Raw genomic sequence first — 12,706 nt, forward strand, 5'->3', positions numbered from 1 at the left:
ATGAATCTCAATGCATTGTGCAGTTTGATTTAAAGGTTTTTATGAGCAGTAGGCTTCCAATTAAATCTTCATATATGTCATATCTAAGGAAACTTACCTTGGAAAAGCGAATAGGCACAAAATATCCAGCACGTGCTATAGGATTAAATATATAATGTTATAATGGAAATGTATGGAAGCTTAAATGTCTTGAACTGCTTCTGTACTTGATCTCCCTCCCTATTACTGGACGATCCTCCAGTCTTGCAGGCTTCTTCAGTCATTGGCCATGAGCTTTTTAATTTGTGCCAGTCCAATAATTACTTAAATTTTGGTAACTGGGAGCTCAATTCCAGTACAAATAGGAAGACTTTGTCTCTCCAGGGCGAAGTTTGTTTTTTGGGGACCCCTGTGCTAGGCAAGGGGAGTGTCTGATTTTCCCCATCTCTGTGAAATTTATGCCCTGGGCATGACTGAGATCTCTTTCCCCCCCCCCCCAGGGTTTTATTGTGGGTGTTCAAAGTCCATTCCTTGTAGACATTTCTAGAATTACATTTCAAAAAGTCATGCAGGAAATGGGAGGCTCCTTTTTGCAACTCGGCTTGCTAAGAAATGTGGCCGTGTACCTTGCTCCTGACTCCTGTAGTGTATAGAGGTGGTGTGAGGGCTTACTAGCAGCTTACTAATTGACATATCTCTTCACCTCCTTAGCTACAAAGAAGCTCTATGCTTCACATGTTCTTCTCAAAGAGAAAACTTGGCAAGTCCAAAGCGGAGATAAAGACTTTTAAATCCAAAGTTGAATATTCAGTAGTGGTTTCAGTGCTCTTTCATTTAAAAGGTGAGCACTCCTGAAGCATACCCTTAACACTGTGGCATTTGTTAACTGGGCATTGTTACACCTAGGGCTTGGAGATTCCAGACAGAGTGAGTGGAATTCCTCAGATTTCCAATTTTTTGATGCTGCATCTGGGCTCTGTGTATTGGCTCAGTATATCATCTGATTTAACAAAAACTCTGGTTTCCCCTTTTTATAAGGCTTTTTTTAATCTCCCATCTGTGTTTCTTAGTTATTTAGAGAACATAGTTTCTATATCTGTCAATTGTTTTTGAGATGTGAAATATGTGTATTGTATGTAAGTTAAATATTTTTTTCTTTTTATATTTAACTAGCAGCTCATTGGAGTGGCTTGATTGTAGCCAGAGTGAATTTTGCATGGCTTACACTTAAATGGATATTAGAAAGTTCTGGGAATGCCAAGTCTGGGTGAAGTTGCTTCTCTACATCCTGCGTTAGCATTTCTTGAATACCTCTTACTGGGAAGTACAGCCCTTTAGCTGCCCTATGTTTCTACCTCTAATCCATCAGCGGTCTGGTGACAGGGCCTGCTACACTGGCTGGCAGTGCGTGCTGGGCAAGAGCTAACACTGTGCCGCGTGTCTCTTGGCTTCTGTTCAGAGCTGGGGAGTGAGCACTGCAGAGCCTGCTGGATTTGGAAGAGGCAGTGAGATTTGCAGATGGTGCTTTGGCCCTGTGTGCAAGGGCTTAGAATACAGCTCCTGTTGTGGCACAGGACTGGAAACCTCTGTGCTTCACTCATTCCCACCCTCCTTCCCTCTTACTCACACAGGACAGATGCACTTTAGCCAGTTATTTTAACCCACCCAGATCCCTCTGCCCACAGCTCCATGTTCTTCATCTAAAAGTCAACAGTGCCTTTTTCTGATAGCAGGGTGTCTGCTTTGATCAATCTATTAACCTGTTGTCTGCACACTGTTCTTGAATGTGTGATCCATGAGTGTTGGGAATATTGAGTAATTTCTGTCAGGCCTGCAGCGTGAGTGAGATGCAGTCTTGTAGAGTATCACCCAAAGAGAAACCCCAGATTTCTTATGTGGGGGGGTTGAACAGGGCAAAGCCAGGGGTAGTGCCCACAAAAGGAAAGCGTGATAAATGCAATGTACACTCACCTAAAGGATTATTAGGAACACCATACTAATACTGTGTTTGACCCCCTTTCGCCTTCAGAACTGCCTTAATTCTATGTGGCATTGATTCAACAAGGTGCTGAAAGCATTCTTTAGAAATGTTGGCCCATATTGATAGGATAGCATCTTGCAGTTGATGGAGATTTGTGGGATGCACATCCAGGGCACGAAGCTCCCGTTCCACCACATCCCAAAGATGCTCTATTGGGTTGAGATGTGGTGACTGTGGGGGCCAGTTTAGTACAGTGAACTCATTGTCATGTTCAAGAAACCAATTTGAAATGATTCGACCTTTGTGACATGGTGCATTATCCTGCTGGAAGTAGCCATCAGAGGATGAGTACATGGTGGTCATAAAGGGATGGACATGGTCAGAAACAATGCTCAGGTAGGCCGTGGCATTTAAACGATGCCCAATTGGCACTAAGGGGCCTAAAGTGTGCCAAGAAAACATCCCCCACACCATTACACCACCACCACCAGCCTGCACAGTGGTAACAAGGCATGATGGATCCATGGTCTCATTCTGTTTACGCCAAATTCTGACTCTACCATCTGAATGTCTCAACAGAAATCGAGACTCATCAGACCAGGCAACATTTTTCCAGTCTTCAACTGTCCAATTTTGGTGAGCTTGTGCAAATTGTAGCCTCTTTTTCCTATTTGTAGTGGAGATGAGTGGTACCCGGTGGGGTCTTCTGCTGTTGTAGCCCATCCGCCTCAAGGTTGTACGTGTTGTGGCTTCACAAATGCTTTGCTGCATACCTCGGTTGTAACGAGTGGTTATTTCAGTCAAAGTTGCTCTTCTATCAGCTTGAATCAGTCGGCCCATTCTCCTCTGACCTCTAGCATCAACAAGGCATTTGCGCCCACAGGACTGCCGCATACTGGATGTTTTTCCCTTTTCACACCATTCTTTGTAAACCCTAGAAATGGTTGTGCGTGAAAATCCCAGTAACTGAGCAGATTGTGAAATACTCAGACCGGCCCGTCTGGCACCAACAACCATGCCACGCTCAAAATTGCTTAAATCACCTTTCTTTCCCATTCAGACATTCAGTTTGGAGTTCAGGAGATTGTCTTGACCAGGACCACACCCCTAAATGCATTGAAGCAACTGCCATGTGATTGGTTGGTTAGATAATTGCATTAATGAGAAATTGAACAGGTGTTCCTAATAATCCTTTAGGTGAGTGTATTAACAAACTTCTGCTGCCAATGGATAGTACCAGAGGTCCTTTCGTAGAGGTTAGGTTTGTGAAGGGCATCATGACTACCAGCATGTTTTGTGATATTTTGGGCATTGAAATTATGGTTAGGAGGTTAGTCTATACCAGGGATGGCGAACCTTTTTTGAATGGAGTGCCCAAAGTCTGGTTGGTTTGTATACTTTGCTAAGTGCCAAAGGTTGCTAATGATCAATTGGGGATATAAAAGTTTACACAGGGGCTAAACGGCAATTTGTTTACAACAAAAAACAATACATATTGATTTAAGTTATTAAGCAAACATGCCAACAAAACAAACTGCACTACAGAAAAATGTAAGAACTATGCACAGATCTATGAACCATTCCACCCACACGCCACCTGCATCCATTGCCAACCTCCCCCCACCTTCAATCCACCCCTTATCCCTCTGTAGTCTGGAGAGTAAGTGTAGCTCTGGTCTGCAAATGGGAGTCTGCTGCAGAATATGAAGCTGAATGAAGCGAGGCACATATTCTTCCCAAGAAGTATTATAAATATGTAGGTTCCATTTTTGCTCACAGATTGTCAATTTACAACTATAAAAAAAAAAAAATAGTAATAGCACTGCACTAGTTCTATCAGTTTTGGAATATGTCCCTTTTTATTTTGGACAATGAGAATCTTTAATCCTCATTCAAATGAAATCAATCAATCTTAATTGTATATAGTGGAACACCATGCTAAAGCATGTCACAACATTAAAGAATACAGAATAAGTGCATGATACAATTAATACATTTAAATGTTTGCAGTATTGCTACAGTGCAGTAAAATGCATGAATCGCATTTCATCATGCATTGTTTGAGGATTACAATGCTAAAGTACATTTAAAACCCTAAATTAACCCTGCTGTGGTACCATTGACCCCACCCCAATGGTACTGTCAATGTAACTTTTTTCATGGTGCCAGAGCAGGGTTAAACACAATCTACCCCCAAAAACAAAGTCCTACAGATTCTCCCTTTTTACAAAGTAGAAGTTTGTTCATTTGGCTGCATAGTAACCTGTCCATTTTGATTTGTTTGCACTTGCACTTAATCATTACCAATGCACCTTCATTTGTTTCAACATATTTACTTAATATCTTGTATACTTGCATATCTACTGCTTTTACATCTTGTAAAATAACTAAAACTGGTATATTAATATACATTGTGTGGCACTTACGTTTTAAGACAAAAATAGTGCAGTTATCAATTTGCTGTGAGTATGAATGTGCTCAAATGTACTCTACAAATCAAAGGCATAACTTGTTATTGAGAATTTAGCTTTTTTTGCCAACTTTAAGTTTTTTAATTGTTGGAGTGTTAAATATGAATGATTGTGGCCATTATTCTCCATTCGATACAGGAGATAACCATAAACAAAATGCTTTCCCCCTGTGTGTTCAACAAACCCGTCCATTGTTGACCACAATGAATCGCAACAGGACAGACTTGCTCCTGCTCCCAGAGTGCCACACTGCAGCATAAACAGTCATCATAACATTAACATCTCCTTCGTGAAGTGCAGAATTTCACAGTTCTGCATGGATCTGTGCAGCTCCACCAATGGGAGCAGAGCAATCTGCAGTTCTGCGCATAACTGTGAAAATCTGTGCACAAGAACCCGACCTAAAACTTGAATATTCGGAATATAATGTGAGCGCTGCTCAATTACTTGGGGCTGGTGACATCACTGCTAAATATTCTGACTGGTTTTCTAAAGTTCCAATCAGTTTAGACAATTGAGGGGCGGGCTTGCAAAAACAACAACAAAAAACGCAGATGATGGCTCAATTGGTGTGCCAAACTATATGGCTATGCGTGACACTCTGGGCACGTGTGCTACAGGTTCGCCATCCCTGGTCTATACCTACCAACACCATGTTAAACTCGGAGGCTCTTTATGGCAAGAATGCTGGAACCCCAGCAGCTGTACATCCATTGGTTGTGGCTTGTGAATGTCAATAAATTGCCCCTGGTAAAAGTGATTAAACCAACTTTTTGGCACTACCTGATATTGCAGCACCCTTTCAGTTAATCGTTTTTAGTTTTGAATTTGTTTGTGTAGATATTAATGGTACGAAATGGGTAATGTCATTCCTTATTGATTGCTGCACATGTCTAAAGCGTGAACAGGCTTGACACGGTTGAGGTCAAACAGACAGACAGTTTTCGAACATTCATTAATATAGCTGCATTAGGAGCAGGTTAAGTGTGCTCAGTTCCTCCTCACTGTTGGGGCTTTGAGAACAGTGTTGGGTCTCTGAAGTGTTGAATACCTTGAGGAATAGACACCTTACTTCAGTATTTTTGCTTGTTCAAAGGAATACAAAATTTTCCCAGATTCGCCCTTCTGAACAGCATCTCTGCTAGTCACAGTCAGTGCTGGATGGCTTAGGAACTATGGTGGACCCTTTAACAAAAGTCCTTGCTGATCAGCATTTTACCAATTTTGAGGTTTTCCCAAAATCAGGGCAGAAACATTCTCTACACGTGCGCGCACATATCACACACAGTCAGACACTGGTATGTTTTTAGAAGCTCATGGAAAACAATCATTTGATATGGGTTTTATTTTTTCTTAAAATAATAATCTCATCCGATATTAGAATGCAGCATGTGACATTTGTAATCTCCAATAGCTGAATGTTAACGCACACACTGCCTCCCCTCTGTACATAGTTGCCTGTTCTGTTCAGCAGAGGTTGACACTAATTTTAATTTTTGGAGGTCAACACGGGATGGAGCCATAAACACATCCCACACAGAACCATAACAGTGGCTGCCTGCCATCAGTCTGGCTCTTTGTTTGAGTGCAGAGAGTAACTGCCCTGCAGACAAGTCCTTGTTGTGCCTTTTCTTTTAATTAACTAAATTCCAGCAGGCCCTGAAGAACAGCTTCTTGAAATCCCATCTTCACATGAGGCGATAAACCACACTTCATTAATAACCCCTAAACATTCATTTAAACCCACTGGCTTGTTTTTTGTTTTTAAATGTATATATTTTCACTTTGTGGTAGAAAACTATTTTAAACCCACTGGTTGTTTCTGTTGTAGGACCACACCTCAGTCTTGGTTGAGAGAATTTCTGCTGTTTGCTTTCTTTCCTTTTAGTAGTGCATTTTATGAAAAAATATACCTTTTGCTCTCAAGGTATCAACCAAGTAAAGACTTTGGCTGCTATAGGCTGAATGTAGTTGTCGGATGATCACTTTTATTAGTGCTTTGAATATACAAACTCGAGAAATAAATGCTGGTGCCAGCTTTGTCTATTCCTTACAGGAGTCTGAAGATCCTGATCAAAACTCCAGTCTGAGACGTCTAAGCTGATCTTCAAAGCTTTGATCATTCAGAGGTTAAGGACAAAATTAAAACAAGGAAGATTTAAAACATTTGAGTTCCTTTGGCCAATTGTTCCAGAACAGACTAGGGCTGGGCGATATTGCCTAAAAATAAAATCTCATTTTTGTAATTTTCTCTCTGAACAAACTAAAAATGGCCAAGACACATTCAAACATATGTATTTTGTTATGCATTAACTTGGCCTCCAACTGTTATTGCAAATGTGTAAAATAACAAAAGAACAGCACCACCTGCAAGGCTCATTATGTATACTTTTTAATATATATAACATTTTAAAAAGCCTCTAGTAGGCTATCCTTGGGGGAAAAAAAGTGCAATAACATTTGTGCAAGAATGACAAAAGCACAGCACCACTTCCACAGCTGTCATAATTGTGCAAACTGTTTGTTATGAATAAAATTTAAAAAATGCCTCTAGGAGGCTAGCCTGAAAAAAAAAACTCAAACGTGCGATAACAGTTGTACGGTTCTCCGCCTGTCCTGGACCACGTTCACATTTGAGATTTAGGCCGGCCCAGGGCCGCCTTAACTCAAATGTGAACGGGGTCATAGATTCTAGTGCTGTTTTGGCCTGGCCTAAATGCGACCTAAGCCCGTGTGTCCACCAAAGCGTGTTCACGTTAAACTTCGGGTAAAACGCTGCGCTCGTCACTCATTTTTAACGCAGCCGTCCAATCACAGTGGAGGAGGGGCGGGACAAACACCACACCGCCCGTCCGTCCTCTCTCTCTAAGGGCTTCAGGCTTCCCTTTTCCTTCTGACGACATTGTACAGTCAGTATTTGTTAGCAACACAAACTATCTGCGACATTAGTCCCTTCAACACATGACTTCCGCGGATATTCCGATTCATAGCCCTGAAACAGCGCTGCGCATCCAAAGCGCTGTCGAGCGCTCGCAGCCGGCGCATTCAGACGAACGCCTGGCGTTTTCAGGTGCGGAAAACGCTTTGGTGGACACACAGCCTAATGAGTCAAAGGAGACGCTGCTTCGCCACTGCAGAATAAGCACAGGCACCAAAAAAATTTACATTACTGCACAAGATAAACCGTATTTTCTCTAGTTTGAATGTACTGATGCATTTTGCTAGCTCACATCTTTTATATACAAGTAATGAATTATAATGTAAACGGATCAAACTACTCGGCCAATGAAAATAAGTGTATAGCTGGTAAATGTGCTATTGTGTCTTCTAAGTATGATTGAAGTCTGAAATTTAACAGTATGCAATTTTCAGGTATAAAATGCATTGTGAAATTTTGAACGGGACCAGGTCACTTTATTCACTTATCCGAATTTTGCATTAAAACGATGTACATTTAACCGAAGCAGGTTTTCATTCAAATCAATGCATTTTGAAAGGAGACCTGCAGTTTACTGTCCAATCCGACATGCAATTATATTGAGCTGAGCAGTACAATTACAAATGCCGGCGTTGGAGGTAACTGGGACGATGCAGAAATTAAATCACTGTGGATGGAAGATAAAGTGTAAAGAAACTGAAGGAAGTGTATGAGCGCTGCTGTCTGAGGATTTAACTATTGAACTGATCACAGAAGGCTTCTTTCAATGGCTGTCAATCACTCGCCCGACCAAATTAAAACTAAAATAAAAATGCAAAGATCAGACTTTAAAAATGACGACAAAGGCAGTGGTGTCCAGAGAAATGGTTGCATGTTTTTCCGAGGAACTCGGAAGAAATACTGAGCAGCAGCTTGGATTGCATGGGACACATCGACCTGCAGCAAACCGCACCTTTTTTTTTTTTTTTTTTCAGACCCCGTTCTCAATTCTGGTTTTAGGAGGTGCTTCAAATGTGTCCATTTGTATATTTGTAAGTGCTATAAAACTGAGCTTCACGCGTACTGCGAAAAACAACGATATAATCCCACATATTGTACATATAAGTGATTTTAAATTCCTAGGAACATTTTTTGATGGACTAACAGGAGACATCTGTGGTAAATTATTTAGAAGGGGAGGGGGGGAAGGGGTGAAAAAGTCATACTGGTTCAAAATTCCTTGCATCTGTCCATCTTCTGGTCTGTCGGGGATTTTAGGTCCTGTTTTTTTTTTTTTTTGGTATTTGTCCGTCTAGAAAGCGGAATCGGTAATATAGTATTTATTTTCCCTTAGAGGATCATTTTTGGCATCTGTTAAAGCAGGAACATTTGTTTTTGGTTCCTCTTGAGATCTGACTCGACTAGTGGGTGCAAGGAGATGAGAAGCAGTTTTGTCATTGCAGACATTCAGAGAAAATATTTACAAAAGACTGCCGATTGTGTTCATGAAGATTTGAATCTGACTGCTTTATTTTGCATTCCATTATGCGTTAGTGAAGCTTGACTCCTGCCGGTTAACTGGTTTCTTCCCTGAACCCCTTTCTTTTATGTCTGGGAGAAGTTGTTAACACTTAAGCTTTTAAGCACATGTGATGGTGATGTCATTGCTGTTTTTATTTAGCCCATTCAGAGCCTTGAATGGGAGATTTGTTTCCCTTTTTCTGCAGCCTGTGTGTTTGGGTTAGCATGATGCAAAAACAAAACCACAAGTCCAGATTTTATATCCAGGCCTTGAAACCCACCACAGGGGAGAACATCCAGTGTCCGAGGCACCAAGATGGTGGTATTGCATGCTTTAGAAGTGAACTGTTATTGAATTCCTGTATTTGTTGGCTTTACATGCTTTAGCAGTGTTGCTTTCAAACACTTTTCCTTAACCTTTTGTGGTTCCTTATATAAATGACACTAAATCACAGCTGCTTCCTCTGCAAATGCATTCATGCACTTCAACAAAATTATTTAAATTTAAAGCTTTCCATTTATTTTATTTATTTTTATTTGCTCTCATCTGTTTCAGTTTCAGCTGCGATTCATTCTAAATATTATTTGGGATGTTGTACCAGCATTAAGCAGATTGAAGACATGCCTTTTAGAATTTAGAGCTCAGTGCAGTAAATCAGCTAGTTAACCTTGCCATCCTGTTAAGGTCCTTAATTATTTTGTTGTGTAACATTGTGCAGAGAGCCTGAGGATTTTTTGCCCCCTTTTTTTGCTCAAAGGCTGAATTCTAAAGTCGGTCCCCTGCTGGTTACAGCTAATAATCTGCCATTAATGCAGGTAATTCAGGGTCTAAACGGTTAATCCTTTTACTGCAGCATGTCTGATCTGAGGAAATTGGCTCCAAACTGCAGCATGATCCCTGCTCTTTAAGCCAAACAATCTTAAGAAAGCAATTTATGTTAAGATCTTGAGTTACCGATTGATCACAGACTTCTTGAGACATTGTCTCAAATGTCTATTTGTTAGTATCCAAAGTGGAGAATATTTTTGACATGTGGCCCACTAAATCAATTTACCACCTGCAGTGAAAATGCCCGACTTGGGAGACGTAATGGTGGATTGCTGCATTAAACAGGCATGACTGAGAGGAGTTGATCCCATTGCTCCCATTTTAATGGGATGACTGTATTCCCTGAATCATTATTTTTTTCCATTTGGTAGACCGTACGGGACACTCCAGTAATGTATAATGCCTTTGTCAATGGGACCTTGAAATGAACAGTTGAAAACGATACCTGGACTAGTTTAATGCCTGCTAAATGTATTTTTTCCCCACTATTTATGGATGGTTTTATATTTGATATACACACAAGGTTAAAACTGCACTTTATATTGATGCGTAACTTTAAGAAACATTCTGTACTACTGTTGCAGTGCAGCTTTTGAATTCAAAATTAGTCTGATGGTGCTGTGGTGGTGCAAATCTTTGTTTACCACAAAGTTCAATCATCCAGAAATGTAGCACATTTTGAATCCTGCATAATTCTTATGTAAAATAACCTTTCCCAGTGTCTTTAAACCATGGCTCATAAACTATGCATATTTTTTATTTTTGTCCTCAAATTTCCAAATAGAGAATTCTTAATTTACCAGCTGTTCAGCAGCTGTCATAATGCATTCATCCATGGGTAAAGATGTTTGTCATATTCATCCTCGGCTGTATACTGGTTAACCTAGTCTGATATAAATCTTGCATTATTCAGATGTCATTAAAGACCCTGCAGTCAAACCCTGCAATTTGTAAACCTAATCACTCAGCGTTTTATGATGACTAAAAAAAAAGCAGTTAAAATTATACTGATTTAAACTTGATAACTTCTTAGGACCGCTGACTCTTTACCTACATTTAAACACAGATTGGGAAAGCATGAAATAAGCCTAGTCGATTTAACAATTTATTTCCAATTGGGGTACATAAAAGATCCATGCAATTAATAAGTTAGAGCAAAGTACACCTTTTGAAGTAGTTCTATTATTTATGTAAGTATTCAGCTACTGTTTTAAAGGGAACTTGAACACTTACATTTGTTCAAATGCTCTAAGTGTATCCTAGAGTCATGGTCTGTAATAAGAGCTCCAGTGTCCTGTCTTTTTCCCACATGTGGCAGCTTAATTGGTGTGATTAACTGGATGGATGGACTTCTGTACAACGGGAAAACAATTGGGTATTGTACCTTGAATAAAAAGTCATGAACCATAAAGGAATAAACCACAGACGCTGCCTTCCAGGAACTGCGTTACACTACAATGTTAGTTAAGGGGCAGGACACCTGGTCTCTCCCTCCTGACTGTCACACCCCTATCAACTTCTCTCCACTGTGCATGTTTCCCTTTAAAAGGGTCATTAACATGTGCAGAGCAATTGTACTAAACTTGGTCGGGAATAGTGTTGGTGGTGTTTAGTTTGAACTCCGTCTGCTTCCAGTATACTCCTCATTTCACCTGATCGGGTCACATTCGGTCACCTTTCCCCCAGTCTGTATTTTTTGTACATTTCTTCTGTGAAGGGGAATGATGTTAGATCTAGCTCTGTACTGTATTTGGTATGGCCTGTCACTGTGGGCAACCTTCTGAATGTCCTGGCTCTCTTCCTGCTGTTAAAATGTATACCCAAGGTCTTGTTGTAAATGTCTTGGCTGCAGCACTTGGCAAAGCTCAGTTTCTCTTGAGTCTCTGTGAGTGTCTTGTGATAACACTTCCCTCCACCCATTTGTCTGAAGTGTGGCTTGGCTTTACTTTAGTGAGTTTTTCAGATATTGGAAAGAACTATATTATTGTAAATATTTACTTGGGACTTTGAGCTCAAAGTCCCTTCTCGCAGGATGTCTTGTACACGCTTTCTTTAATTCCATATTTGCGTTTTGTGTTTTCCTGCAGGAATCCGCTCGTGGGATGTGGATCTGACTGCCTGCAACCTTGATGAACAGCTGAAGCTGTTTGTGTCTCGACACTCTGCCACCTTTTCTGAAGAGGTCAAAGGTAATGCTGCTGCCCATGTACTGCACCACAGTGGATGAAGATGGTCCCACAATGTGGGAATCTAACCATTGTCTGCAAATAGACTTTTAAAATAATTATTGGTAATTCATAATTTTTATTTATATATATTAGACTACTGCAACATTATCTGTTTCTCTGGTTTTACTATTTATATGTATGTGTTTTGGGTAAAATTGACATTTATAAACTACTGACATTTATTCCAAATACAAATATTGTCATTTAGAGCATTTATTTGCAGAAAATGACAACTGGTCAAAATTACAAAAAGATGCAGTGTTGTCAGAACTCAAATAATGCAAAGAAAATAAGTTCATTTTTAAACCGCAAAATACTAATACTAAACTTGGGAAGAGTTCAGAAATCAACATTTGCTGGGATAACCCTGATTTTCAATCGCTGCTTTCATGTGTCTTGGCATGCTCTCCACCAGTCGTTCACATTGATGTTGGGTGACTTTATGCCACTCCTGGCTCAATAATTCAAGCAGCTCGGCTTTGTTTGATGGTTTGTGACCATCCATCTTGCTCTTGATCACATTTCAGCGGTTTTCAATGGGGTTCAAGTCTGGAGATTGGCTGGCCATGACAGGGTCTCGATCTGGTGGTCCTCCATCCACACCTTGATTTACCTATCTGTGTGTCATGGAGCATTGTCCTGCTGGAAGAACAATCATCAGAGTTGCGGAACATTGTCAGAGCAGAAGGAAGCAAGTTTTCTTCCAGGACAACCTTGTACATGGCTTGATTCATGTGTCCTTTACAAAGACAAATCTGCCCGATTCCAGCCTTGCTGAAG

At 40.4% G+C, this 12,706-nt stretch overlaps 2 protein-coding genes across 2 annotated transcripts in view; both read left to right on the forward strand.

The window, feature by feature from the left end:
* Positions 1–12,706, forward strand: part of fcho1 (FCH and mu domain containing endocytic adaptor 1) — a 183,852-nt gene that overhangs the window by 33,705 nt on the left and 137,441 nt on the right. The gene's annotated exons all lie outside the window — the stretch shown is intronic.
* map1sa (microtubule-associated protein 1Sa) overlaps positions 1–12,706 on the forward strand; it is a 59,798-nt gene that overhangs the window by 7,989 nt on the left and 39,103 nt on the right. Inside the window, exon 2 of the mRNA XM_066696134.1 lies at positions 11,786–11,887. Within this exon, the coding sequence (XP_066552231.1) occupies positions 11,786–11,887 (102 nt within the window). The remainder of the gene's footprint in view (positions 1–11,785; positions 11,888–12,706) is intronic.

This window comes from Amia ocellicauda, chromosome 22 (assembly GCF_036373705.1).
Source record: "Amia ocellicauda isolate fAmiCal2 chromosome 22, fAmiCal2.hap1, whole genome shotgun sequence".
Lineage (NCBI taxonomy): Eukaryota > Metazoa > Chordata > Actinopteri > Amiiformes > Amiidae > Amia > Amia ocellicauda.